The sequence below is a fragment of the Caretta caretta genome, chromosome 9 (genome assembly GCF_965140235.1).
Source record: "Caretta caretta isolate rCarCar2 chromosome 9, rCarCar1.hap1, whole genome shotgun sequence".
In the NCBI taxonomy this organism is placed as follows: domain Eukaryota; kingdom Metazoa; phylum Chordata; order Testudines; family Cheloniidae; genus Caretta; species Caretta caretta.
Genome location: NC_134214.1, coordinates 6442749 through 6467779, shown reverse-complemented (window position 1 = coordinate 6467779; position 25031 = coordinate 6442749). Strand labels below are relative to the sequence as shown.

General features: G+C 50.3%; 1 protein-coding gene across 1 annotated transcript; it reads right to left on the bottom strand.

Annotated features, from left to right (window-relative positions):
• Positions 1–668: 668 nt before the first annotated feature.
• On the bottom strand, positions 669–18022 carry B3GNT7 (UDP-GlcNAc:betaGal beta-1,3-N-acetylglucosaminyltransferase 7). The gene is made up of 2 exons (XM_048864681.2): positions 17757–18022; positions 669–4029 (listed from the first exon to the last, which is right to left on the bottom strand). The coding sequence occupies exons 1-2, from the start codon at positions 17765–17767 to the stop codon at positions 2835–2837; spliced, it is 1206 nt and encodes a 401-aa protein (XP_048720638.1). The 5' UTR covers positions 17768–18022; the 3' UTR covers positions 669–2834.
• Between the last annotated feature and the right edge of the window lie 7009 nt (positions 18023–25031).

Here is a 25031-nt window from a genome sequence, read left to right as displayed (position 1 = left end):
CATATTTGTCTGTACAGCTCCCACCACGGCAAAAAGCAACCTTGAAATGTTCACGTACACAGTCAATACTCGCCTTACACATGCACATGATACATACCTGTCTACGGTATACCCTATAAATAGACATACATAGATACTGGACCCAGACATACATTACACAGATATGTATAGCGAGAGTGGACGTGTGGACGTTCGTTCGGAAATAGCGCTCCCTGAAGGAGGCCTCTGGATTCTGCAGGGAGACGGGTGGGGGAGACACTGTGCATCTGCCGTTCACCGTCAGACACGCAGTGCGTTTGCACACGGGACGGGGACGGTGTGGGAGTGGAACTTGCACGATTTTGTTAGGGGGTGGAGTGGGGGGGGTGGATTTGTCCATTTCCAGCCCCTTTCCTTTTCCACCCTCCCCCACCACAAAATAAAACCCTTAAAGCTTAAATAAAAGTTCACAGTAACTAAGTAAAGCACAAATTTTCCGGACCAAATCCTAGCAGGCTGTCTGCCTAACCGTCTAGTTCCAAACTCAACAGCGCTGGATTTCCTGCGTCTCCCCCCTCCCCAACCCCCCACTTCCAAATGTGCAAGGCATTTGAGCAGAAGGTGGGCACAGGCCAAGGGTAAGTGGCGAGACCTGGCATGAAGTTGGCTTTTTTGGCTGGCTTTTCTCCTTTCTTGTTTGTTTTCTAACCTGGGGAACGTACAGACTTGGAGTGAATGAAACCGGCACGTTTCCAGGCCACATTCAAAAGGTGCTGCACAGGGGGACCTTTGAGGTAGTAGGAGTACTTTCCTTTCAATGGCTGGCACCAGGGAGAGAGGGTGTGTTTCTCTCTGCGTGCTCGGGGTACATATGAGGCTGTGTGCTCACCCATCCGTGAGTGCGCACACATCCATGTCCCGTTGTGTCTATGCTGCAACGTGCTATGCTCACACCGACGGCTTTGCTCTGGCCTGTGTATGTACATGAGCACGCCTGCGTGTACAGGACTGCGTGACATCTGTGAGCCATGCCTGTGCATGTGTATATGTGCATCTCACTGTGGGGCTGTGCGTGGACATGTCTGTACACCCGCGTGTGCACGGATGTAGCTGTGTCTTTGCAGGTGTAACGGGTGGGGGTGCATGGTCATGTGTATTCCTGCAGCAGGTGTGTTGCTGCCTGCTGGAGTGTTACCAGTGGACCTTTCAAGGCAGGTTTTCCTGGCGCTGGGGTTAACCCCAATGTTGACTTCTACCTAGAACAGACTGTCCCATTCCCGCCCTCCACTGAGGGCCCAGGGTGGGGCTGTAGACCTCCAGCCCCGACTCCAGCCTGCCCTCTGCTCAGGTGGGAGAGAAGCCTAGCACCCGTTGCCGTGGTTGCACGGCTGCCCACGAACTGGCCTCCCGCCCTTGGCTACAGTCCCCCCCGGAACGGTGCCACTGTCAGGCCGCTGGCAGTGTCCTCAGAGAGTCTCTGGGGCCACGGCCGCTGGCACAGGGAGGGAAAGGAAAACCCTCTGTGGAACTAGCATCACAAAGCTCAGGGGTGGCACCACGCCCACCGGGGCGGGGAGGGTCATGTCTCCTGGGGCCGGGGCCGGGGCCGGGATTGTCCTGGAGTCTCCAGGACTTAAAGATTAATCTTCATTTAAAGATTATGTCATGTGATGAAACCTTCAGGAACACAGCCAACCAAAATTGGCAACGCTAGGGGGAGGGGTAGCCGACTCCAGACTGTGCCTTTGGCTGGAGAGACAACGGTGTGACCAGCAGGTGAAGGGTACTTGTCCAAGGCGATGATGAGCCATAGGCAAATGAAGCCTTAGAATGGGGGTGGCTGCAGACTATTGTTCTGGGGCAGCGTGCAACTGCGCTGGCCAGACCAAATTGCGATTCACTGTGTGCTTGTTTTGAAATTCGCAATCCCCCATCTCCTTCCCCCTAGGAGAGAGAAATCTTTGAGGAATTCACACCAGGTGCATTCCTCTGTTCAGGGGCTCCCAGGCAAGAGGATGACACAGGGACGCTGCAGGGCAGGGCATGTGCCATTCAGTCAGAATCATAGGACTGGAAGGGACCTCGAGAGGTCGTCTAGTCCGGTCCCCTGCACTCAGGGTAGGACTAAGTATTATCTAGACCATCCCGGACAGGTGTTTGTCTAACCTGCTCTTAAAAATCCCCAGTGTTGGAGATTCCACAGCCTCCCTGGGCAGTTTATTCCAGTGCTTAACAACCCTGACAGGAAGTTTTTTCCTAAATGTCCAACCTAAACCACCCTTACTGCAATTTAAGACCATTACTTTTTCTCGTATCCTCAGAGGTTAACGATAACAATTTTTCTCCCTCCTCCTTGTAACAACCATTTATGTACTTGAAAACATATCATGTCCCCTCTCAGTCTTCTCTTCTCCAGACTAAACAAACCCAACTTTTTCAATCTTCCCTCCTAGGTCATGTTTTCTAGACCTTTTATAATATTTATTGCTCTTCTCTGGACTTTTTCCAATTTGACCACATCTTTCCTGAAATGTGTCATCCAGAAGTTTCCCCCAAGATGATCCCCATTCTCTCTCTCTTTTTCTTTTCTCTCATTCTCCTTTTTCTTTTTCAGTGACTCCCCAACCCAGTTGGGGATAAAAAAAACGCAGTACAGTACAAAAGTACCCCATTAGAAACCTTCCCTCCCCCCGAACACAGTCTCTCTTCTCTCGTTGCCAGAAGGGAAGGCTCTGGAGTAGTCCCAAAACAGTTTGTTGCCTTCATCTGGTTCTAGGTTCTTTCCCCTCGCCCTGCAGGACAAGGTTCCAGCTGCTCCAGCCCTTCCTGACGCAGCTCCTCAGGGAAGCCACACGCTAAAGGACGTTGAGCTTTCTGGAGCAGGTTAAGTTACTGTGGACCAGGCTCCACATCTGGAGCAGCTCCAGGGGCAACAGTTTGTGAACAACCATCATGTCCCGGTAGAAACACGGCTCCTTGTTCATCTTGCTGTTCTTGTTCTTCACAATGCCGAAGGTCTTGAAGCCCTCGTGTCTGACTGGCTCCACCTTGAGGACCTCCAGGCACATCCCCAGGAAGACGTCATCAATGGGGTACAGCTCCAAGGTCTCTGAGGCCTTGTGGAGCTTTATGGCCAGGGGCCCGTCCATGAGGAAACCACCACCACCCGCATAGGGTGGGTAGTTGTTCTTGTTGTAGAGGGCGCTGGGGATGTAGTACTTGTTCTCTTTCTTCCGGATCGGCCTGGCCTTGTACAGGACGTCTCCCACAAAGAGGTCTCCTTCCTTTTTGTTCTCCAGGAACTCCAGAATGTTGCTGGGGCTGACGAAGACGTCGTCATCCCCCTTGAAGATATAGCGAATGCTGTCACAGTAGATGTTGAGCCACTTTAAGAAATGGACCTCCTTGAGGGTGAGGTTGAAGAAACTGTCCAGGAAATCCCATTGTAGGATATCCCCATAGATGTGGTTCTCATAATCCAGCAGCTTCTGGTAATTGGCCCTCTCTTCTTCTTTGGAGGCCGTGCCCAGCAGAAAGAGAGTCTTGATCTTTTTCCCATCCACCTCCTTCTCTTGGCCCCAGGTCCTTCGAATGGCCTCCCGCCGGTCGTGCTGCGTGATGATGGACTTGACCACAATCAGCAGGTAAATGTCACCCCTGCACTTCTCTGGGTGGTTGATCAGCATGGGAAAGTACCTACAATGCCGGTAAAGCAGGAACTGCTGAAAGTTGGGCTCCAGCCCCTTGAACCAGTCCATCTTGCTCATGTTCTGGTTGGCCGTGCAATTGATAATGGTGACATCCCAGGATTTCACCTGGTTCTCAGTGACTCCCTCCGCCTCCAGGTGGGTCTTCTCCATCTTGCTCTTCCAGAAGTGGCCGGTCTTGGAGAAGATGTCATCTCTCTTCTGAGCTTTCACAGGCTCTTGGTGCAATTCTTTCTGCTGCTGGCCTGGCATGAAATGGCTAGGAGTCATCCCCCTCTGCAGCACTGTCACCATGATCACCAGCACAAAGGACAGGCAGACACTTTTGTAGATCGTCTTCTTCCTAAAGAGACAAGATGTATGGTTAAGGCAAAAGATGCTGTCAACTGGGGTAGAACCTCAGCGGTCGGCCCACTCTGGGCAAGAATCTTTTATTCTTACAATCAGAGAGACACTGCAATGCAAATGCCAGACAATGCTTATTACATAAGAGAAGGAAACTGAGTGGGACAAACAGGGAGAACATAAGAACGGACATACTAGGTCAGGCCAATAGTCCATCTAGCCCAGTATCCTGTCTTCTGACAGTGGCCAGTGCCAGGTTCCCCAGAGGCAATGAACAGAACAGGGAATCATCCAGCGATCCATCCCCTGTCGCCCATTCCCAGCTTCTGGTAAACAGAGGCTAGGGAAAGGAGTACTTGTGGCACCTTAGAGACTAACCAATTTATTTGAGCATAAGCTTTCGTGAGCTACAGCTCACTTCACATCATCCCTGCCTACCCTCCCATCCTCCATGAGTGTATCTAGGATATGTTAAGGGTGAGGGGTTGGGGAGGTGGGGGGGAGAGGCAGAGAGGCAGCCCCACTCCAGGGTACGAGTAAAGCCAATTGACGTTTTTTGTCTATTCATTTAAGAAGTTTTAGCCGGTTTACAAATTCTCACCATGTAAATATCAGACACAAAACAACACTCATTAAAACAGTGAGGGCAGAAAGTTTTCTTGCTGAAATATAGGGTTCCATCAAAACTGATTTTTTTGCAGTGTCAATTCCAGTGAAAATTTTCTATTTTTCCACCATAAATATCAAAATCCATGTTCATTTCCAAGTGCCTTAAAATGTCATTTTGTTTCACATTTTTGGTTTGGGGGAAAAAAGCAAATCAGAACAATATTTTATGCTGAAATGTCAGTTTGAAAACTCAAATTCCATTTCCACTTAAAATGTTGTTTAGGTCTTTTTTAAACAGAAGGGGGAAAAAGAACCAACCCCACCCTCACCTCCATTTTTTGCTCTCACCCCTATATTTTAAGTTGAAATGAAATGAAAATTGTCATTTAATTTTAAAGTGGCGATTTGAATAAACATTTCCATTTTGAAACAGTTCTGAACTCCCTTTGGGGAAAGAAGTGGAACTTTTCAATCTAAAAACATGAACCAAATTTTTTCATGGCAAAAACGTAGCTTTTTTGCCCAGGTCTAGGTACATATGGTTTACTTTCACATTTGTAAGGAGGGTAGGAAGACATCCTATGTCATTAATTGACTAGTATCCCCAGGCACCAACTCCATGGGAATGGGTGGGTGCTCTGCACCCACCGGCAACCAAACTCCCCACCCCAGCTCACCTCTGCCTCCGCCTCCTCTCTGAGCACGCCTTGTCCCTGCTTCTCCTCCCAGCGCTTGCTGCCACAGCCTAAGGAGCTGGGGGAAGGAGGGGGGAGTAGCGGGAACGTGGCACGCTCAGGGGAGGAGGCAGGGATTTGGGGAAGGAGTCCAATAGGGGCAGGGAGGGGGCAGAGTTGGGGCGGGGTCTTTGGGGAAAGGGTTGGAATGGGGACAGGGCAAGGGTGGAGTTGGGGCAGGGCAAGCACCCACCGGCGCCAGGAGAAGTTGGCGCCTATGGTAATATCAGGGGTAGCTGCGTTAGTCTGTATCCACAAACACAACAAGGAGTCCAGTGGCACCTTAAAGACCAACAGATTTATTTGGGCATAAGCTTTCGTGGGTAAAAAACCCACTTGACTCGCTCTCAGCAAACTTTTGTTTTCAAACTTTTGGGGCAGATTTTTCTCAGTCTTCAACTTTTGCGCTCTCAAAACGCTGCATGTTAAACCCCTCCCCCCTTCACATGCTCCTTGTAATTTCTCCCTGACATAACAACTGCTGGAAGTGGAGAGTCACCAATAAATCCACACAACCTGTCCGTCCGTCTCACTCATCGCTAGACACAGTCAGACATGCGGGACGCTACCAGCCGTGTGACAAGCGCCGCTGATCTAACAGGTACAATATTCCTCCTGTGATTACTCATGGAGGGGCATTTTCTCTTCTGTCCCTGGGGCAGAGGGAGGGGGCAATACCTGGCCATTGCTGAGTCCATTTGGATCTGCCTAATGCAGGACGCTGGGAAGTTTGCTACGCCCTGGATGGGGAAAAAAGAACCTCCTTTCCTCACCCGCCATCCCCACTTCCCAGGGCTGCTGTCCCAGAGCGCTCAGAAGAAGCCAGCTCTCTGCTGTCTGCACTGAGGACAGGACCCGACTGCGGTTATCTGCGTAGCTCCCAAACTGGCTCCAGCCCTGCTGCTCCCGCCCTCACATCTGCTCCAATTTCCTCCCGCCCCACTGCCCCGTGAGGGTCAGGGCTTCTCCCCCAGCCAATGACCTGTTTGCCCAGCCAGGACCCCGTCGCCTCCTCCGAACACAAGGCATTTGTGAGATGCCGAGCGGAGCTGGCAGTGGTGGGGGCAGGGAAGGGGTGTAGCATCGGGGCTGTTGATTTCGTGGAGCTTGAGGCACAGGAAGTGTGCTGGGCTGATGGGATCCCCTGGGAAGGAGCTGCTGCTCTGGAAAGCGTTTCCCAGAGACGGCGCGTCCCATATGGACGGTAACCTCGCCCAGAGCTCCGTCCGGGTCACACAAGCCCCCGTTCTGTAGCCCACATTTCCTCCCCCTCCATCCAATGCAGGCTGATTCTTCCCAAGAGAAAATCAATGAGATCTGCTGCGCCACCCCCCACGCCCATTCCAGCCCCTCTAACACCTTTCCCTCTTCCCACACCGAGGTCTCTCCCCTGCTCTCCTCCATCTGACCCCTTTTCCTGCCCCTCAGGGCCGCTGACATCTCTCCCCTTTTCCCTCCCCCTCCTCGGCCTCTCACTCTCCTCTGCCTCCTGCTCACCTCTTCCACGTCCCTCCCCACCCCATCCCCGGCCTCCCAGTTGCTGCCCCGTCTCCCTTCTCACCATGGGCGGCAGGTATAATAGGCCAGGGGAGGCTGCCAGATCCCCGGTTGCGGGGTTTGGGGGCGAAGTTTTTGCTTTATAATGCCCCATGCATGTGTTGGGGTGGCTGATGAGGCAGCATGTGCTATTCAGCGTCCTGGGTTCCTCAGTCATCTCCCTCCACTCCAAGGAGATGACTGAGGAGCCCAGGAAGCTGAGTAGCACATACCGCCTCCTCAGCCGCCCCGGAAACTGCATGGGACATATCAAAAGTGTCTTTGAAGAGACCCTTTCCCCACGGTGGCTTGGGTCTGGGGAGGGGAGGGCAGGGGAGGTGCGGCTGCAGCTGGCCCAGGGCTCCTCTGGGCACTTGGGGGAGGGGGTCGGGGCTTCGGATGGCCCAGAGCTCCTCCGGCCAAGGGGGGTGGGGGGACACTCCAGCTTCAGCCAGCCCGGGCTCCTCCGAGCAGGTGTGGGGGGGGCGGTCTTGGGGCTTCAGGCAGCCTCCAGATGAGGGGGGTGGGTGGGCTCAGGCCTTCTCCGGGTGGGAGGCTTGTGGCTCCGGCTGCGGGGAGGCAGGGGGGCTCGGGGCTCTGGCTGCCAGGGGGCGGGCGGAAGGGGTGGAATTGCGGGCTCGCCTCCCCAAAAGGGGGCTCCACCCACTGCTCATGCTTCTCATTGCTAAGTTCATCTAACACACCATCTACAGCTGCTGCCTCAGGGCCCTCCCATCCAGCGCCAGCCTGGACCTCTCCTCCCTAAGTCCAGCTTCCACCCTCTCTACCCCACTGAGACTGTTCGCACTTGGTCTCGAGCAGCCTCAGCCATCCTCCGTCCTTGTCCTATGTCTCCTCTCCGCCGCTCACATCCTCGTCCTTCTTCTCCTGGCCTTTCAGATACCATCCTCTGCGGTCCTCCTCTCTCCTCTGCCTATGGTCACTGCACCAGCCGCTCTTTTGGCAGGTCCTTTCCCACTTTCAGTGGGGGTCCCACGGGGCTCTGTCCAAACCCATGTCTCTTCCTGGCCTGTCAAGCTGACATCACTCCTCCCCACTCCTTCAAATCCACGCCCTGCTCGTCCTCACTTTCAGGGTTCTTGCCTCTCTGTGTGCTAATGCAATATTGCATTTCTGGGGTGCTACAAAGGTTCTGCTTGAGGCCCACAATACCCCAATCTTGTATTGATCTGTTTCTCCCATCGCTCTTGCACTACGGCACGACAACCCTCAATGCCTGATTTGTATCCCTTACCCCCAGAACTCAGCTGAGCAGAATTGGTTTGAGCTGTGAGTAGGCAGGTTACTGCTGACGGCGAAGGCGAACATTGCTGCAACGTTTGAAGAAAATTGATTACATTCATTCCAGGTAACAGATCGTTTGAAAAATGGGCCCCGGGCTGGAAATGCTGGTTTGGTTCTAAGGCCCTTGGGGTCTCGCTAGCTCTGAAGCAGTTGGTTGTGACCCCCTGGCAATTTGGCACAGAGTTAAATCTCCTCGGAAACTCACGCACCACCCATGTTGGAAAAACATCACGATTAAGCCAAAACTATTAGCCATTGTATCGCACTGAAAATGGTTACTAGCGGGTCACACACTTCATAGCTGGTGTAGGCCACTGCACAAGTTCCCTGCACAGACTTGGGGCTCCTTGAATCCTTCACCGCGCACGCTGCCTCTGTACCACCCTTCCATCTCCCTCTTTGTCAGGGACAACTCCCCCCTTTCCTGTGTGCCCCCCATTCCATCCTCCAAAATACACACACACACACACACACACACACACACGCTTTTGTGTGCTCTCCATTCCTCCTCCCCCCATTTTCCTCTCCACAGCAAGGGTGTTTGTGCTTCCATTCCACCCACCCATTTCCCCACCTCTCTATGGCTGTGCTAATTAGATGGCAGGGGACTCACCTGTCTCACATTGTTCCTTTTTCATTTTTGTCCGATTTCCCCCCAAAATCGATAGAATTCTGGCCAGGGATGCCTAGAACATTCCCTGACATTTTGGAATGGATTGGGTGCACCATTCAAAAGTTATCATGTTACAAACAAACAGAGAAGAGCCACCCAGCGGAATGTGTGGCCTTCGCAAACCCAGCCAACGAGCAGTTTGCCGCTGGTGGCTGGCTGCAGCATAGGGAAAACCTAAGCGTCCGGCTATGCTTTAACCCTGGAACAAGGGGGCTTCGTTATGCTCAAGCAGTAGCGGCCTGTGGTTTGGGAGATAAAGTTTTCCCGGGTTCCACTGCGCTCTTTGATTTTAACACTGGATTTTGTGGCAGGATCGCTTATGGTTTCACAGTGAGGGCATTTCCTTAGAGTTGCAGGGGGAAAACCTGCAGCTATAAAGAAATGCTTTGAATATGAAGCCTACTCAGTAGTAGCTCCGGAGTTACGATCACGAGCAAGCTATCTCATAAGCAGTAGCTATGGGATTTCTAACGTACTAACCACAACAGAGTCTGATTCGTGTCCCGTATAAAGCAGGAAAAGCATTTCCATGATTATTTCAGGGTACATGAGAATTCTTCTGGAAAATTTCAAAGTAATTGGTCAAAGGAGGGGCTGTTCCTGGGTAGGGCCCATTTTGTATGCAATTATTGGCTGGTTGAGGGAAATTCAGTATCGCTACCCTCAAAGTGTTCAAAGATTGCAAGATCTGCCACCCCACACTGGAATCCATACAGGGTATCATCAAACAACTATAACGCATACTGGATGGGGACCCTATTCTGAAAGAAATCTTCCCTGAACCCCCAGTTCTGCCCTTCAAACAGCCCCCCAGTCTCTCCAAGCTCAGCAGCAGCAGCTAGTTCCCCACAGACCAGGACACACTAACTCAAAGCGGCACCAGGCCCTGCCAGAACAACAGATGCAAAACCCGCAGACATATCTCCACTGCTGCAATGATCAACACCCCCTGCCACAACACACCTGTCAAGATCCATGGGTCCTACACGTGCCTATCCCAACAAGTGAAGTACCTCATCCAGTGCACTCAATGCTCCAATAACAAGTAGGTGAGTGACAGCAGACAAATCACTACGCTCTCGAATCAACTCCCAGAGGAAAATGATCAAAAACAAAAACACCCCCAACACCTGTGAGTGAACAGCGGCAGCAGCTCTGTTGGCCGGACATAACACTGTCCACACTGGCACTTAGGTCAGTGTAACTTATGTCGCTCAGAGGGGTGGCTTATTCACACCCCTGAGTGACATAACTTGTACTGATGGAAGCTGTAGTGTGTGTAGATAGCCTCTGTGTGGCTCGAAAGCTTGTCTCTCTCACCAACAGAAGTTGGTCCAATAAAAGATCTTGCTTCTCTCTCTGATATCTTGGGACCAACCTGGCTACAACACCACTGCATACAAAAATCACATATCCGGCCTCTCAAAATCGCAAGATTGGCTTAAAAATCATGAGCTTTTTTAAAAATCAATTTTGGATACCTTCTCTTGGCCTTCCAGTTTGAGCCTCTGGGGCAGGGGTGGCCAACCCGTGGCTCCGGAGCCCCATGCGGCTCTTCAGAAGTTAACACGCGGCTCCTTGTCTAGGCACCGACTCCGGGGCTGGAGCTATAGGCGCCAACTTCCCAGTGTGCCGCGGGTGCTCACTCCTCAACGCCTGGCTCTGCCACAGGCCCTGCCCCCACCCCACCCCTTCTCATCCCCTCCCCTGAGCCTGCCGTGCCCTCGCTTTTCCCCCCACAGAGCCTCCTGCATGCCAGCTGATCAGAAGGTGCAGGGAGGGAGGGAGAGGCACCGATCAGCCGGACTGCTGACGTATTACTGTGGCTCTTTGGCAATGAACATTGGTAAATTCTGTCTCCTTCTCAGGCTGGCCACCCCTGCTCTAGGGAGCACTCAGGTCCCAGTTACAAGCTTTTCTCCACAGCCAGGGGCTAGAAATGTACTTTTTAAATTAAAGCTGCGTTTCACATGTCATACTTATCTCCAGGAGCTGGGGCTTTAAGTAAAACATCCAATATCGCTATGTGATAAAATCACAAGAGGTGGCAACACTCGCTGTGACACGCCATGGGAATAACCTGAACTTCGTTAACATTTTTGCTGTGGGAATTTCTTTGTTTTTATAAATTATATAGGGTTAGTGCAGAGATTAGATGCTCTATAAGGCCTCTGGATTCCCACAGCTCAGCGCAGAGGTCATGCTTTCTAAAATGTCCCTGGACTCTCTTTGCCCAACAGAAATTTGACGATGCTCCACCTTCCTCTGCACGTTAGGTATGATCTGCCGAGTTCCCAATTTCCTTCTGCTTCCTCTTACCCTCAATAAACTTTATGAAATGCCTGTCAGGCCAGACAGATTTTATAAGGGACCTGTCACTATATCAAACAATAAGGCCAGATTTTGTAAATAATTCTTCTTTATGTTTTTTTTTTTAATTAAATGGCACTTAACTGTACGCAAAACCTGAAGATTTACAATCAAACTGTTTTTTAATTAATGAAAACTGCGAAGCTGGTCATTTATAAGCATCTATAACTTCTTTGCATCTATTAATAATGTAAAAAGCACCCACGTGGTAGCTCTGGTTACAGCTAAGAGTATGGAAATAAACAGTTACGGGAAGGTGGACAGATATTGTATGTGATATTTTATATGTATATATTTATCTGAGACTGTATGAACTGTGAGAGTATTTGAATATTTATCTACTTCCCTTAACTCATTTCCATACTGCCATTTGCTTCCATGGTGTTGTTTTATTTAATGTAAAAGCCTCATGTTCCATACATAGGAGCAATCTTAACTCCAAGTTATTTAAATTAGTTTGTTAATTAACCTTTTGCCCTCTGATCCATCATTCCCAAGTATATTCCCACCTATTAGCAATATCAGCTCTATGCTTTGAATTATAATCAATTATGTCACTACATGCGTCTGACGAAGTGGGTATTCACGCACGAAAGCTCATGCTCCAATACGTCTGTTAGTCTATAAGGTGCCACAAGATTCTTTGCCAATTATGTCTAGTAATCCCAGGGCTTCCTAGTAAGATGGTACCTTCCCTTCCTTCTTTCCATCCAGCTAACCCTCCTCTTAACACAGCCCCACTGCAATCACAGCACTGCCATGCCATTTGTAAGCAGCACATTGTTCTCTCGGCTTGTACCTTCTGTCCCTTTCACCTACGCTATCTCGGTGTTGTCTCTGTTTCGATGGTAAAGCCCTATGTTGTAGGAACTATTTCTTATTCCATGTTTGTACAGCGTCTAGCACAACGGGGCCCCATCTCCAGTTGGCCCCTAGACACTATTGTAATAAACGTGATAAATAATCATTACAAACTCGTGACAATCCCGCGTCTGTCAATTACATTTCAGCCCCAGCAGCCGGTCCACATGAACACTACAACCTTATTTCCAGGAGCTGATACTTCTGCAGCAACAGTAATCAAGGTGGCAGGAGCCACGGATCTCTATGGGAAAAGGGTGAGGCAGTCCAGTACCCAACCCACACACGTGGGCAGCTGTAGTAGTCGGGGCTCAGGTTTTCGTAACTGACCAGGTTATAGCCCTGACATCCGGACTCTCCAGCATCCCAGCAGGGTATGTCTAACCCTGCAGCTGGAGCTTAGATTGAGCGAGGATGGTCCAAAGAGCAGCATGGCCGTGGAAGTGTGGGTGGCGGGATAGGCCAGCCGCCCAACTACAATCCCGTCCCAGACCCTGGGTGCACACTGGGAGCAGCTAGCTGGGTACGCTCTATTTTTAGCGCACACAGACATCTCCCTGATCTGGAAATGACACCTCCAGTGCCCGTGTAGATGCACTCTTAGTCTTACCTGGGGTTGCCACCCCTCCAGGATTATGTCTTGTGGTGAAATGTCCAAGAATCCGGCCAATCAAAGTTGGCAACTCTAGTCTTACCCCAGTAGGCACCAGTGCTTTCAGAAACCCAGGCAGCTCAGATCATCTCACTCATCCCTTGTCTGCCTTTCTCTCCTCCGACCGCGACCTCACCGTCTGCTGGGTCGCGCTCTAGAACAGCGCTTGTCCCAGCCCCAGTATTACAGCCGTTATTTTCACTACACCCAGCCAGGTGCTGGGCGCTTTGCAGAGCAAATTGAAAAACAAGGTTCCTGCCGCAAGAGTTTTTCAGTCTTCTTATGGCGTGGCACCCCACCCCACCCCACCCCCTGCGCTGTAACAAACAGCAGGGAAGGCCCAAAAGATCATGAGATTACTGAACTCATTGCCATTAGCTGAAGTATTATATCAATCAGCCAGGAGATGTTTCACAAAACACTAACAAAACCCTCGCCCGTACCAGCAAGCTCCTGTGCAATTCATTTACTTTGAACCTGTGTGTAACAGACAGAGACTGGGCTAAATTCAGAGGCAAGCAAGTCAGCGCGAGGGAGTGTAGCTGAGCCTGAACTGATGTCAAATACACCCCACGCAGGGTGTACAGGAGACCATCTCAGGGATTGTCTCGTTTCGCTGGATGGGTTTGAGATTGTTCCGGCTGCACTAGTGCAAAGCCCGAACGGAGACACGCTTGAACTGGTTTGAGCCACACTGTAACCAGTAGAGGGGTGCAACAGGGTAAATATTGGATATTAATACTGTACAATATTAATATTGTACAGTACTTAATACAATATTAATATTGGTAAATATTGGATATTAAACAGATCCAATTACATCAATGACCCCTTCCCAACACACAGCAGGCCTCAGCCTCTTTCACAATCAGACTCATATCCCCCTCTAGCTCATCACCTCTGAATTTGGCTCACTGTGGTAATTCACCTCCATGGGGCAGGAAGAAAGGGCTGAGCAGGAAAAATAACTAATGGAAGGATTCCTGGAGGGGTGAGATAAAGTCCTGCTTTAACTTCTCTCTTTATCCACCTTCCAGCTGCACAAGGTGTAAATGCCATCAGAGTAGATTCCCCCATTCATACACATAACAGGCAGTTAGCAAGTTGTCTCCATGGTTTAATTGCTTTCATTCTGATTTAACACCTGGTGGAGTTAGCTGAACTGAGGCAAACTCCTTATTTCTTCGGGTGCAAACCTATTTCTAATCAATTGGAGCTAAACCAAAATAAGAACGTCCACACAGGAGTTTGTGCCTGGACAATTAAACCAGTTTTGAGTCACACCTTCAGTTCAACCAGTGGAACTTACTAGTGCAGACAAGGGCTTAAGGGAGTCTGGCCTATAGCACCATACGCATCATCTCTGCACTGGTTCCCCTAGAGCCCACTTCTCTAACTCACTCCACTGAGCCAGAGCCACAGGACTCACAAGTGTGAAAGGCACCTAGCTGAGAGGTAAAACAGACCAACTGGGGCCAGATCCTCAGCTGGTATGAACTGCCACAGCTATGACAGCTTGCACCAGCTGAGAGTCTGCCCCATTGAGTGTATATGTACCAGTCTGTACAGACCAAGGATCCAGTCCTGCAGTCCTTAGCCAGGCAAAGCTCCCAGTAACCTCAATGGGCATTAGACTGAGCAGGGAGTGCAGCATTAGGCATTCTATGATTCTATTTTAGATTGGATATTAGGAAAAACTTTTTCACTAAGAGGGTGGTGAAACACTGGAATGCGTTACCTAGGGAGGTGGTAGAATCTCCTTCCTTAGAGGTTTTTAAGGTCAGGCTTGACAAAGCCCTGGCTGGGATGATTTAACTGGGAATTGGTCCTGCTTCGAGCAGGGGGTTGGACTAGATGACCTTCAGGGGTCCCTTCCAACCCTGATATTCTATGATTAGGCCCCTAGACTGGGAGCTCCTTCCAGGCACCTCAGTGCAGGGTAGAAATAGTCACTAGCAGTTGGACCTAGGCCTGAAGCAAACCTTGGATTTGAACATTCCTGAACTAAAAAGAAAAGGAGCACTGGGGTCAAAAGGCTGTGAGTCTACTTTAAGTTATAGAAAAGGAGTACTTGTGGCACCTTAGAGACTAACCAATTTATTTGAGCATGAGCTTTCGTGAGCTACAGCTCACTTCATCAGATGCATACCGTGGAAACTGCAGAAGACATTATATACACACAGAGACCATGAAACAATACCTCCTCCCACCCCACTCTCCTGCTGGTAATAGCTTATCTAAAGTGATCATCAAGTTGGGCCATTTCCAGCACAAATCCAGTTTTCTCAGCCTCCGCCCCCCACCCCCCCCCCAAACTCACTCTCCTGCTGGTAATAGCCCATCCAAAGTGACCACTCTCTTCACAATGTGCGTGGTAATCTAGGTGGGCCATTTCCAGCACAAATCCAGGTTTTCTCACCCCCCCACCCCCATACACACACAAACTCACTCTCCTGCTGGTAATAGCCCATCCAAAGTGACCACTCTCCTTACAATGTGCGTGGTAATCTAGGTGGGCCATTTCCAGCACAAATCCAGGCTTTCTCACACACACACCCCCCCCCCGGAAACACACACACTCACACAAACTCACTCTCCTGCTGGCAATAGCTCATCCAAACTGACCACCTTGATTATCATGCACATTGTAGGGAGAGTGGTCACTTTGGATAAGCTATTACCAGCAGGAGAGTGAGTTTGTGTGTGTGGTTTTTTGGAGGGGGGTGAGAGAACCTGGATTTGTGCAGGAAATGGCCCACCTTGATTATCATACACATTGTGAAGAGAGTGGTCACTTTGGATGGGCTATCACCAGCAGGAGAATGAGTTTGTGTGTGGGGGGGGGGGGGGAGGGCGGAGGGTGAGAAAACCTGAATTTGTACTGGAAATGGCCCAACTTGATGATCACTTTAGATAAGCTATTACCAGCAGGAGAGTGGGGTGGGAGGAGGTATTGTTTCATATTCTCTGTGTATATATAAAGTCTGCTGCAGTTTCCACGGTATGCATCCGATGAAGTGAGCTGTAGCTCACGAAAGCTCATGCTCAAATAAATTGGTTAGTCTCTAAGGTGCCACAAGTCCTCCTTTTCTTTTTGCGAAGACAGACTAACACGGCTGCTACTCTGATTCCTGAACTAGGAGTTCCAGACTCATGCCACACTCCTCTCCCCGCAGAGATCCCCCAGAATTTTCTACCGTCTGCTTTTATGGGGAGGGACGTTCACGTACAAGGAAACAATGGTCCCAGAGGGAGGCTACTGGGTAATGCTTAACTGGAGAGAGACTCTCTCCCTGTTAACTTCTACTGGGTGCAAATTACACTCCCTTAAACACTCCCCTGCTCACTGATGTGTAACTTATACCCTCTCTATACATCCTTTTGCAATCTGGCCCACGGACTAAGAGAATCTGCACAGGTGTAACTCACCCACTGACGGAGGGAGAGAGCAGGGAAAGGTGCTACCTGAGGCCGGATTCTAATCACACCCATGTAACTCAGGAGTAGCTTCCCTGAAGTCAATGGAGCCACACTAGTAGGAAGCCCACCTAAGATCAACTCTTCCCCAGGAAGGGGTGCTTTCCGTTGACCAAACTCCGCCCTCACTTGCCTCTTCTTCGGTCTCCCCCAGCTTGTAGGTCACACCGCCTACCCCTTGGGTGAGTCATGCCACCTTGGAATCTAGTCCAAGCCCTTATCAATCTAAATTATCTAATAAAGAACAAACAGATCCCATTCTGGATGCTGGCCCTGTATGGAATGGAAGGCCCCCCGGGTGAGTCCATCCATAAATCCAAAGTCTCTGGAGAGACAAGCAGGCTTTCCATTCCCATGCAAAACCCCCTTTGACTGGACTGGAATCTCTCTCTCTCTCTCTTTTTTAATTCCTGTTTAGATTCAGTTATTAAGCTGGCTCTGCCACTGGGAACACAGGGATCTCAGAGCCAGTCCCACCTGGGGACTGGGGAGCTCATGGGATCAGCTCTAGAACCCCAGGGTTCCAGACTAGAAGTTCGGGTCCCACCGGCCCCTGGCCCAGCAGGGGAGTGTATTTCATTCCCTTTCCTCTCTGCGGAAGCCAGGAGGGGCCATGACTTTCAGACAGGCCCCGTGGCGGCCAGCCGGCTAGTTGGTAACACGGGGCTCTCGGCTGACATGTCCCTTTCTTAGGGTTAAATGAAGGGAGAGGGATTTTACACTGAAAAACACGTCAGGAAAACCAAGTCCCTTCCCTCCCCCCAAACTCCTCTAATGGGCAACAGTGTCCTGCATTGAGGAGCCGTGCCCCAGGCCCCAGAGGGGCTGAGCTGGTTCCACATGAATGCCCGTACAGTGTGCAACGAAGGAGGGGGGGGGGATCTCAGCAACGGAGCCGTGCGCTGATCTGGGGGGAGATGTGCCCCACCCCCCATGCCTTTACCTTCCCCCCAGCGCCAGCTCCGGAGCCAGCCCGCTGGGAAACTCAAAGGAGCCTTTGGGCGGCTGTTAAGATGCAGAGGGGGAGGGACACAGGGGCGCCGATGGTGCAAAACACCCCCCCCCCGACCCAGCCCAACCCAACCCAGGATTTGGTCCCGAAAAGCGAGCGGCGTGGGGGGCTTTGCGAACGGGGCCGAGCTGCGCTGGGGATGGAGGAGAAGCAGGCGAGCCCCGGGGGGACCGGACCGGCGACCTGCCCATGACAATTCCCCCAGCCCGACTCCTGCGGTGACTCCCCAGATCGTCACCCAGCCCCCTTTACAGCCACGGCAGCGCTCCCCGCTCATGGGCGCCGAAACCCCGCCCAGGGGCACCCCCGAACCCGGAGTTCCCCCGGGGCTGACCGCGCCTCTCCAAACGCTTTGCCCCAAAGCCGGTCCGGGGGCGGCAGAGCCCAGCTCGGCTGCAAAGTCTTTGCCTCAGAGAGAAAAGTGGGGGGCGATGATCTCCCCGCATCTCCTTGCCAGCCCCCTGGGGAAATCAGCAGAAAGCCCAGGCGCACTTACCACTGCAACATGCTGGGGTCCTGGGACTGAGCTAGCGGTGCTGCTGGATCCTGAGAGGCTCCCTCCTTCCCTCCTGGTCCTGGGGCTACACAGCTGCTGGGAACTCACAGGGCTGGCTTGGCTTTGCCCTCCTCCCTGCCGGCACACAGAGCCCTCTGTGCTCACTGGCCTGCTCCGCAGATCTCTGCCTCTTTCCTCCCCTCAACTCACTGAGGTGGAGCCTGGGCTGCAGGTATTTTAACTCTTCAGCTGCTGGGCTGGCAGGATGCCTGCCCCGGGGCCAAGGAAGCCAAGGGGCTCTGCCCTCTGTCCCAGCGAAGGCCTGGGCAGCGCCATGTCAAAGGGCAACGGGCCAGGATTCATTGGTGGTGATTGCCCCATCGCTGGGAACGAGCTCCCTGCACCAGGCCCTCTTGCCATTTTGCTTTCATACCCGCTGGGTGCCGGGCGACTTACCGCTGGGGCCCGTCGTCCCCAAGCGGATCACTGTCTAAGGTGGTGGCATCTTAAATAACTTCCCCCCCATATAGCAGAGAGGTGTTCTTAAATACAGTTAACAATCCAATGTTGTTATATCACTAGAATGGGCCCCAAGCCAAAATCCTATTGCCAAACACACATGAATTTGGGGGAATGTCTGAAATCTCAGCTGTGATCTGGATCCAAATTTTGTGGCTTGAGCCGATCTTTTGCAATAGCCTAGCTTGAGTTACAGCGAAATCTCACAAACCTGGGTGACTGGGCAACAAAACGGCAGATGAAATTCAATACTGATCAGTGCAAAGTAATACACGTTGGGAAAAAAATATTCCCAGCTATACATACACAATGATGGGTTCTAAGTTAGCTATTACCACCCACTAAAGAGATTTTTGGAGTCACCATGGAGAGGTCTCTGAAAATTTCTGCTCCATGCACAGCTGTGGTCAAAAAGGCTAAATGTTACAAACTGTTAGGAAAGGGATAGAAAATAAGACAGAAAATATCATAATGCCACTATATAAATCCATGGCGCACCCAACACCTTGAATACTGCGTGCAGTTCTGGTCCTCCCATCTCAAAAAAAGATACATTAGAACTAGAAAAGGTTCAGAAAAAGGCAACAAAATTGACGAGGAGTCTGGAACAGCTTCCATATGAGAGGTTTCAGAGTAGCAGCCATGTTAGTCTGTATTTGCAAAAACAACAGGAGGACTTGTGGCACCTTAGAGACTAACCAATTTATTTGAGCATAAGCTTCCGTGAGCTACAGCTCACTTCATAGGATGCATTCAGTGGAAAATACAGTGGGGAGATTTATATACATAGAAAACATGAAACACCCATTGGGGTGTTACCATACACACCATGCATCCGATGAAGTATGCTGTAGCTCACGAAAGCTTATGCTCAAATAAATTGGTTAGTCTCTAAGGTGCCACAAGTCTTCCTTTTCTTCTTCCATATGAGGAAAGTTTAAAAAGACAGGTCCATTCAGCTTAGCAGAGAGAGGACTCGGGGGGATATGAGAGAGGTCTATAACAGCAGGAACGGTGTGAAAATAGTGAATAGCAAAGTGTTATTTACCCTTTCACACAATACAAAACCCTGGGGTCACCTGTTGCAATTAAACTTAGTACAAGCAAGACAAAGTGCTTTTCCACACAATGCACAACTAACCTGAGGAACTCATTGCCATGGGACACAGTGATGACTGGAGTTCATGGAGGACAGGTCCACCAGTGGCTATTAGCCAAGATGGTCAGGGATGGAACCCCATGCTCGGGGCAACCCTAAACTTCTGACTGCCAGAAGCCAGGAATGGAAGAGAAGGATGGATCACTCCAAACCTGCCCTGTTCTGTACACTCCCCCTGAAGCTGTGGTACGGGCCACTGTCAGAGACAGGATACTGGGCTAGATGGACTATGGTCTGATCCCGTATTGCAGCTCCCATGTTCTTCTGTTCTTATCTGTAAGGGAAAAGATCTATTGTATTTTCTTCCCAGGGTGAGCTTCAATCATTGAATAGGTCTGAATGTCACCCGTACAGTTGCCTTATCTACATCAGCATTTCTACTGTTGCCATCACCCAGGAAAGCGAAACCAATCATGAGATTAACCTTACACTTGTGTAGCCATAGCTATTACGTGCATTCTCTCCCTGTGTTTGATTATCGACTCTATCTGATCTTTCTCTAACCTCACACCAGGAAACAATGCCTCAGAGCTGAACTGAAATCCAAGGTTTGGCAAGTTTTACTGTGCAATTCATGCAATAAGCAAATATGTGACCAAGAAACTGACTAGGTTTCATTTCCAAGTTCATAGGTAATAGTCCAGCAAACCAAGCTCCTAAGTAACTATAAAATAACAGAAGTGATCCGATAAAGATAATTTGCCTGTAACTCTGCGTGCATACGTGTGAGCCTCTGCTTCCTGATCTACACTACAAACATATGTGCGTATAACTATGTCACTCAGGGGGTGGAAAATCCACACCCCTGAGCAAAGTACTTATACCCACTTAACCCCTGGCGTAGCCAGCACTCTGGCAACAGGAGGGCTTCTCCCATGGACATAGCTACTGCCTCTCAGGGAGGTGGAGTACCACCAGAGAAGCTCTCCTGTCAGCGTAGACAGCATCTTCAATAAGTATGCCAGCGGAGCTGTAAGTACAGACGAGCCCATAGAACTGGGGGGCTGGAACAATGTGTATTGGGGGGGGTGGCTGAGAGCCACAATGAACCAAACTGTAAACCCCTAAAGTGTTAGATAAGCTATTAGCAGCAGGAGAGTGGGGTGGGAGGAGGTATTTTTTCATGCTTTGTGTGTATATAAAAAGATCTTCTATAGTATGCATCCGATGAAGTGAGCTGTAGCTCACGAAAGCTTATGCTCAAATAAACTGGTTAGTCTCTAAGGTGCCACAAGTCCTCCTTTTCCTTTTGCGAATACATACTAACACGGCTGTTACCCTGAAATCTGTTCTATACTGGTGCTTACCTGAAATCCATGGAAGTTAGATGTCTAATCCAGTCACGTGACTACCATCTGTCCCGTGTGCTTCCTCATCCTCTCCCCAGGGAGAGACCCGTGTGCAATGGAATGTCTCGTTTGGGGATTTTGCGTTGTTGCACGTGTGGTTTTATGGCATAACTTTTCACACTATTCAAAGGCAGGGGCTTTTGCCGTTCGTTCCTTCATTTTGTTTCCAGGAGAAAGGCCACTGATGGGATGTTACCCGAGTGTCCCCTTTAGAGCAACCTCTGGGTTCCGAACTTCCACCCAGCTAAGCAGAAACGTTAGCCACGTCCCTCCCAACTTCCGGCAGACCCACTGCACCTCAGTAGCAGGAGGGAGATTGCTGCTGCAGATTCAACTTAAGGCTGGTTTTAAAGCCCTGTCACTTGAGAACAACATTTCCCAAATGTGGGTCCCGACCCACCCGCGGGTCGTGGGAAGGTTCTAGATGGGTCACGGGGCCCTTGGCAAACATACACTTCTGCCAGCCTGGTGCAGAGGGAAGACCGGGAGGAATGTTAGTGTGTTGTTATTTGAGCCAGACCTGTTCTCTCTCCCTGCTTCAGAGCTAACTGCGGCTTATCACTTTAATACCGCACTTAGTTTAGCAGAAGTCTCATTGTAATCCAGGGAAAAGGCTTGGACTGGTGTGGCCTGTATTCACATTTTGTGCGGAATGCAACATGTTACAAAACGGCACATAAACAATTGCCGGGCTGAATCAGACCAGTGGCCTAGCAAGTCCTGTCGCCTTTTCTCCGAGAATGGTCTGGACTCCTTACATGTTTTTAATTCCATCTAATCTAACTGGGGCTGTCCTCGCTGTCCATATGAATGTTTAACTCTTTTTGAGCCCCACTCAACTCGGTGACCTACAGTGGCAGTGAGTTCCACAAGCTAATCACGCGCCGTCATCAAGGCCAATGAAAAGCCACATACGCTGCGGTTCAACCCCCAAGGAACTGAAGTAGCAAACCAGTGGCCTGGGACTGAAGAGCACCTTTCTCTTGCTTTAGTCCAAATCTCCCAAAGGCCGCACACTAGTCGAAACTCTGAGCCAGCCCAGAAGCGTGGTGCTCAGGAATCTCCTGCAAAATCTAACCCCCTGAAACTCTAGGTGTATAATGGAACAAGTGACTCCACCTTAATCGTAGCGACGGGCACTCGCCTCTGGCAGGACAGGTACAGTGTGTGCTCAGCACACCATGGCCAGCCCCTCTCCCCACCCACAGTTTGCACACCACACCCTGGCCAGCCCTACCTGCATGGCAACAGCAGGGCCATTGCTCACAAACAGACCTGCCGGTCACTACCCCACAGGAGACAGAGGCGCTCCCACAGCTGATGCCCTGGGAGTGCCCCCCTCTCCATCGAGGCACCTGCCACTCCAGCCGTGCACCCTCCCCATGGGGAAGAAACGGTTCCCCCCATCCCACTTCCTACAGGGAGTGGATCCCTCCTGGCCCCATCCCCCAGACCAGGGGAGTCACCAGATGCTACAGTGATGTGTTTATTTCCCTTCAATGTGTGTACGAATGGGACTTGCAGGGGTCCCATGAGTCCTACTAACACCATGAGTAGCAAGGAGACCCTAGCAACACATTAACAGAGTCAATCTCCTCTCCAGGCTTTGCCCAAGGGGCCATGATTAACATTCCCGGCCTCGCCAGGCGGCTGGATGCAAAGGAGCAGGGCTCTAGGCAGCCCCCCGAGGGGGTCAGGATAGGGAGAGGGGAGGAGGTGGAACCTGACCAACTTGAAATGCCAGGCAAGACTCTGCTCCCCCTCTCGGCACCTGGAGCGCTGGAGAACCCAGCCCCTCTCAGCCATTAAACTGACTCTGGGCTCAATTTTAGCCAGGCCGCTGGGAAACAGCCACGCCACCCCTAGGAGCTGGGGCACTCACTGCAGGGCCAGTGCTATTCAGTGGTCCTTCGCTACAGAGCTCTGTGCCCTGCTCCTGCTTGAGAGAGGCAGCGGGGGTGGGGGCGTCACGACACTTTCAGGAAACGCCCCTGTTCTGGCCAAACTGTGCCCAGCACAGGAAGCGGGGGGGACTTCGTGCCCACTTTGTACCACCTTTATTCTGGGGCAGTTCAACCCCCAGCGCAGGGTGCAGCAAACTGAAGACTGCTCTAAATTGCACCCATGGCCTGTGCAATGCAGGAGGTCAGACTAGGCAATCATAATGAGCTAATCTGGCCGGAAAGGCTACGAATCTACATATCGACGGCCTGCTCCGTTGAGCTTATGTCGCCTTGCCGGATCAGGAGTGAATCAGGCGCGTATTTCAGGCCTCGCAGTGCTGTGCTGATATCTGATCATCATCCTAATACCTAGCACAGGAACACACCATCAAGCTGTGAAGCAGCCAAGTCGTGGCATGATTGTGTTTGCTGGAGGGACGATCAGAAATCCGTGGCAGCCGCTGCACGTGATCTAAAACAGCTGAACCTTTAGGCCCAGGGAATCAAACCTGAGTGAATGCCCCAATCATGATCCAGAATTAGTCCCCTAAATCAAACCACCCCGAATCTTCAGAGGCGCTGAATTTTTGTTTTTGACAAAAAACTGTCTTTTTAGCAGAATCGAACATTTTCACGGAACATTTTCGATACTGCCAAAAATTTTCCACCACGGCATTTTTTGAAGGACATTCCATTTTTGTTTTTGTTTGTTTGTTTCATTTCATTTTAGCAATCAAAAGTTTCTTTTTTTTTGAAAGCCAAAACAAAATTTTTGTTAAATCTTGAGTATTTTCCCTCTTTCTCTGCTTATTTACTTCCTCCTGTGTCCCTCACTGGAAAGAGGGGAAAGGGAAAAAAGGGAGAGGCAGTGAGAAATACAAATGAGGGGGGAAATCTTTTCCCATCCCTTTTTCTCCATTTTTAAAACCTTTCTCCTCCTTTCTGGCAGTATAAAAAGCAAGAACGTTTTTGAAAATGGGGAGAGAGGGGAAAAATCCCCTCCCCCACTCCAACCTGGAAATCAAAACCTGAAATGTTTTATTTTTCAGAACAAGGAAAGAAAACAACAATTTCCTTACAATTAAAAAATTCATTTTGATTTGGAATGTTTTCATAGAAAAATTAAGTATTTTGGTGAAAAATTTCAAGCAAAACAATCTCTGAGAGGGATTTAAAAATTAACTGTCTAAAACACTCATTAAATAGTTTTCTGCAAACTCATGAAGTACGGATAGAATACACGATGGGTTAGAGCCACAGTTTTCAAAACTTTTTTGAGGTGAGCTCTCCCCCTCCGTTACAATTTTTGGTTGCACCCTCCCCCCCACTCAACCAAGACAGGCCAGGTGGCCCACTGAGGTGAGTCGGGGTGGAGGTGGTGCTCCCTCCCTAAGCCCCACCGCACGGGGCTGGCCCGAGTGACAGGGGCATTGCCAGCAACCTGGTATCTCTCACCCCCTGCCCCCAAACGTTCCTCCATGCCCCCCAGTTTGAAAACCTCTGGGTTAGATGTACTGGAAAGGATTTGGGTTGACCTGCCGTGTGCTCTCATAAGCAACACTCTGATCCCAGGTTTATAGAACCTTTGCCTCTAGGTAAGAAAGACTGCAGGTGCTATAATGATGGGGCAGAGTTAAGGTTGTTTTGGTAGTGTGTTTGCATAGGAGTATGATGGACAGAAATGGCTGAAAATTAGGCTCTCTTTAAGTTGTTGCTGGGTTGCTTTGTCATGTATTTGTCATAACTTTGGATTTTCTACTTTTTTAATGTTTAAGTAGATGGTTTTTGAACAACCTTAACTGTTACCCAGCATCGTGTCTTTGTGCTGGACAATATCCTTACACCGCTATATAAACTCTTCACTGAGGCCAGGATATCCTTTGATGTATGCAACATTTAACACACAAACAAATCTGATGCGCCTTAGGCATGTCTGACATTGAAATAACACTGCGGAGTTATCTAGTGAGTTATTGTTACTCATCTTGTATAAAAGGCTATTTAATTTAAGAACACTTCCCTGCAGTACATGTTTCTTTCTAGGTATCTGTCATGCTAAGCTGGGTCACTTCAAAACAACAACTGAGTTGTTGTGTGGCCCCAGATCTGCATTCGTATACGAGTCTACTAGCCCGTCTGTATCCCTTGCCCTCATTGATTTCCCCAATTAGACGCCCCACCAGCAGTTGGGGTTGGTTACGATAGGAGCTTTGGACTCATAGGGCTCAGGTCACATGGAGCCAGGGGGATCAGTGAGTCTGAGGCTAGGCAGAAGGCATCAGGGCCCGGCACAGCTCATGACTGC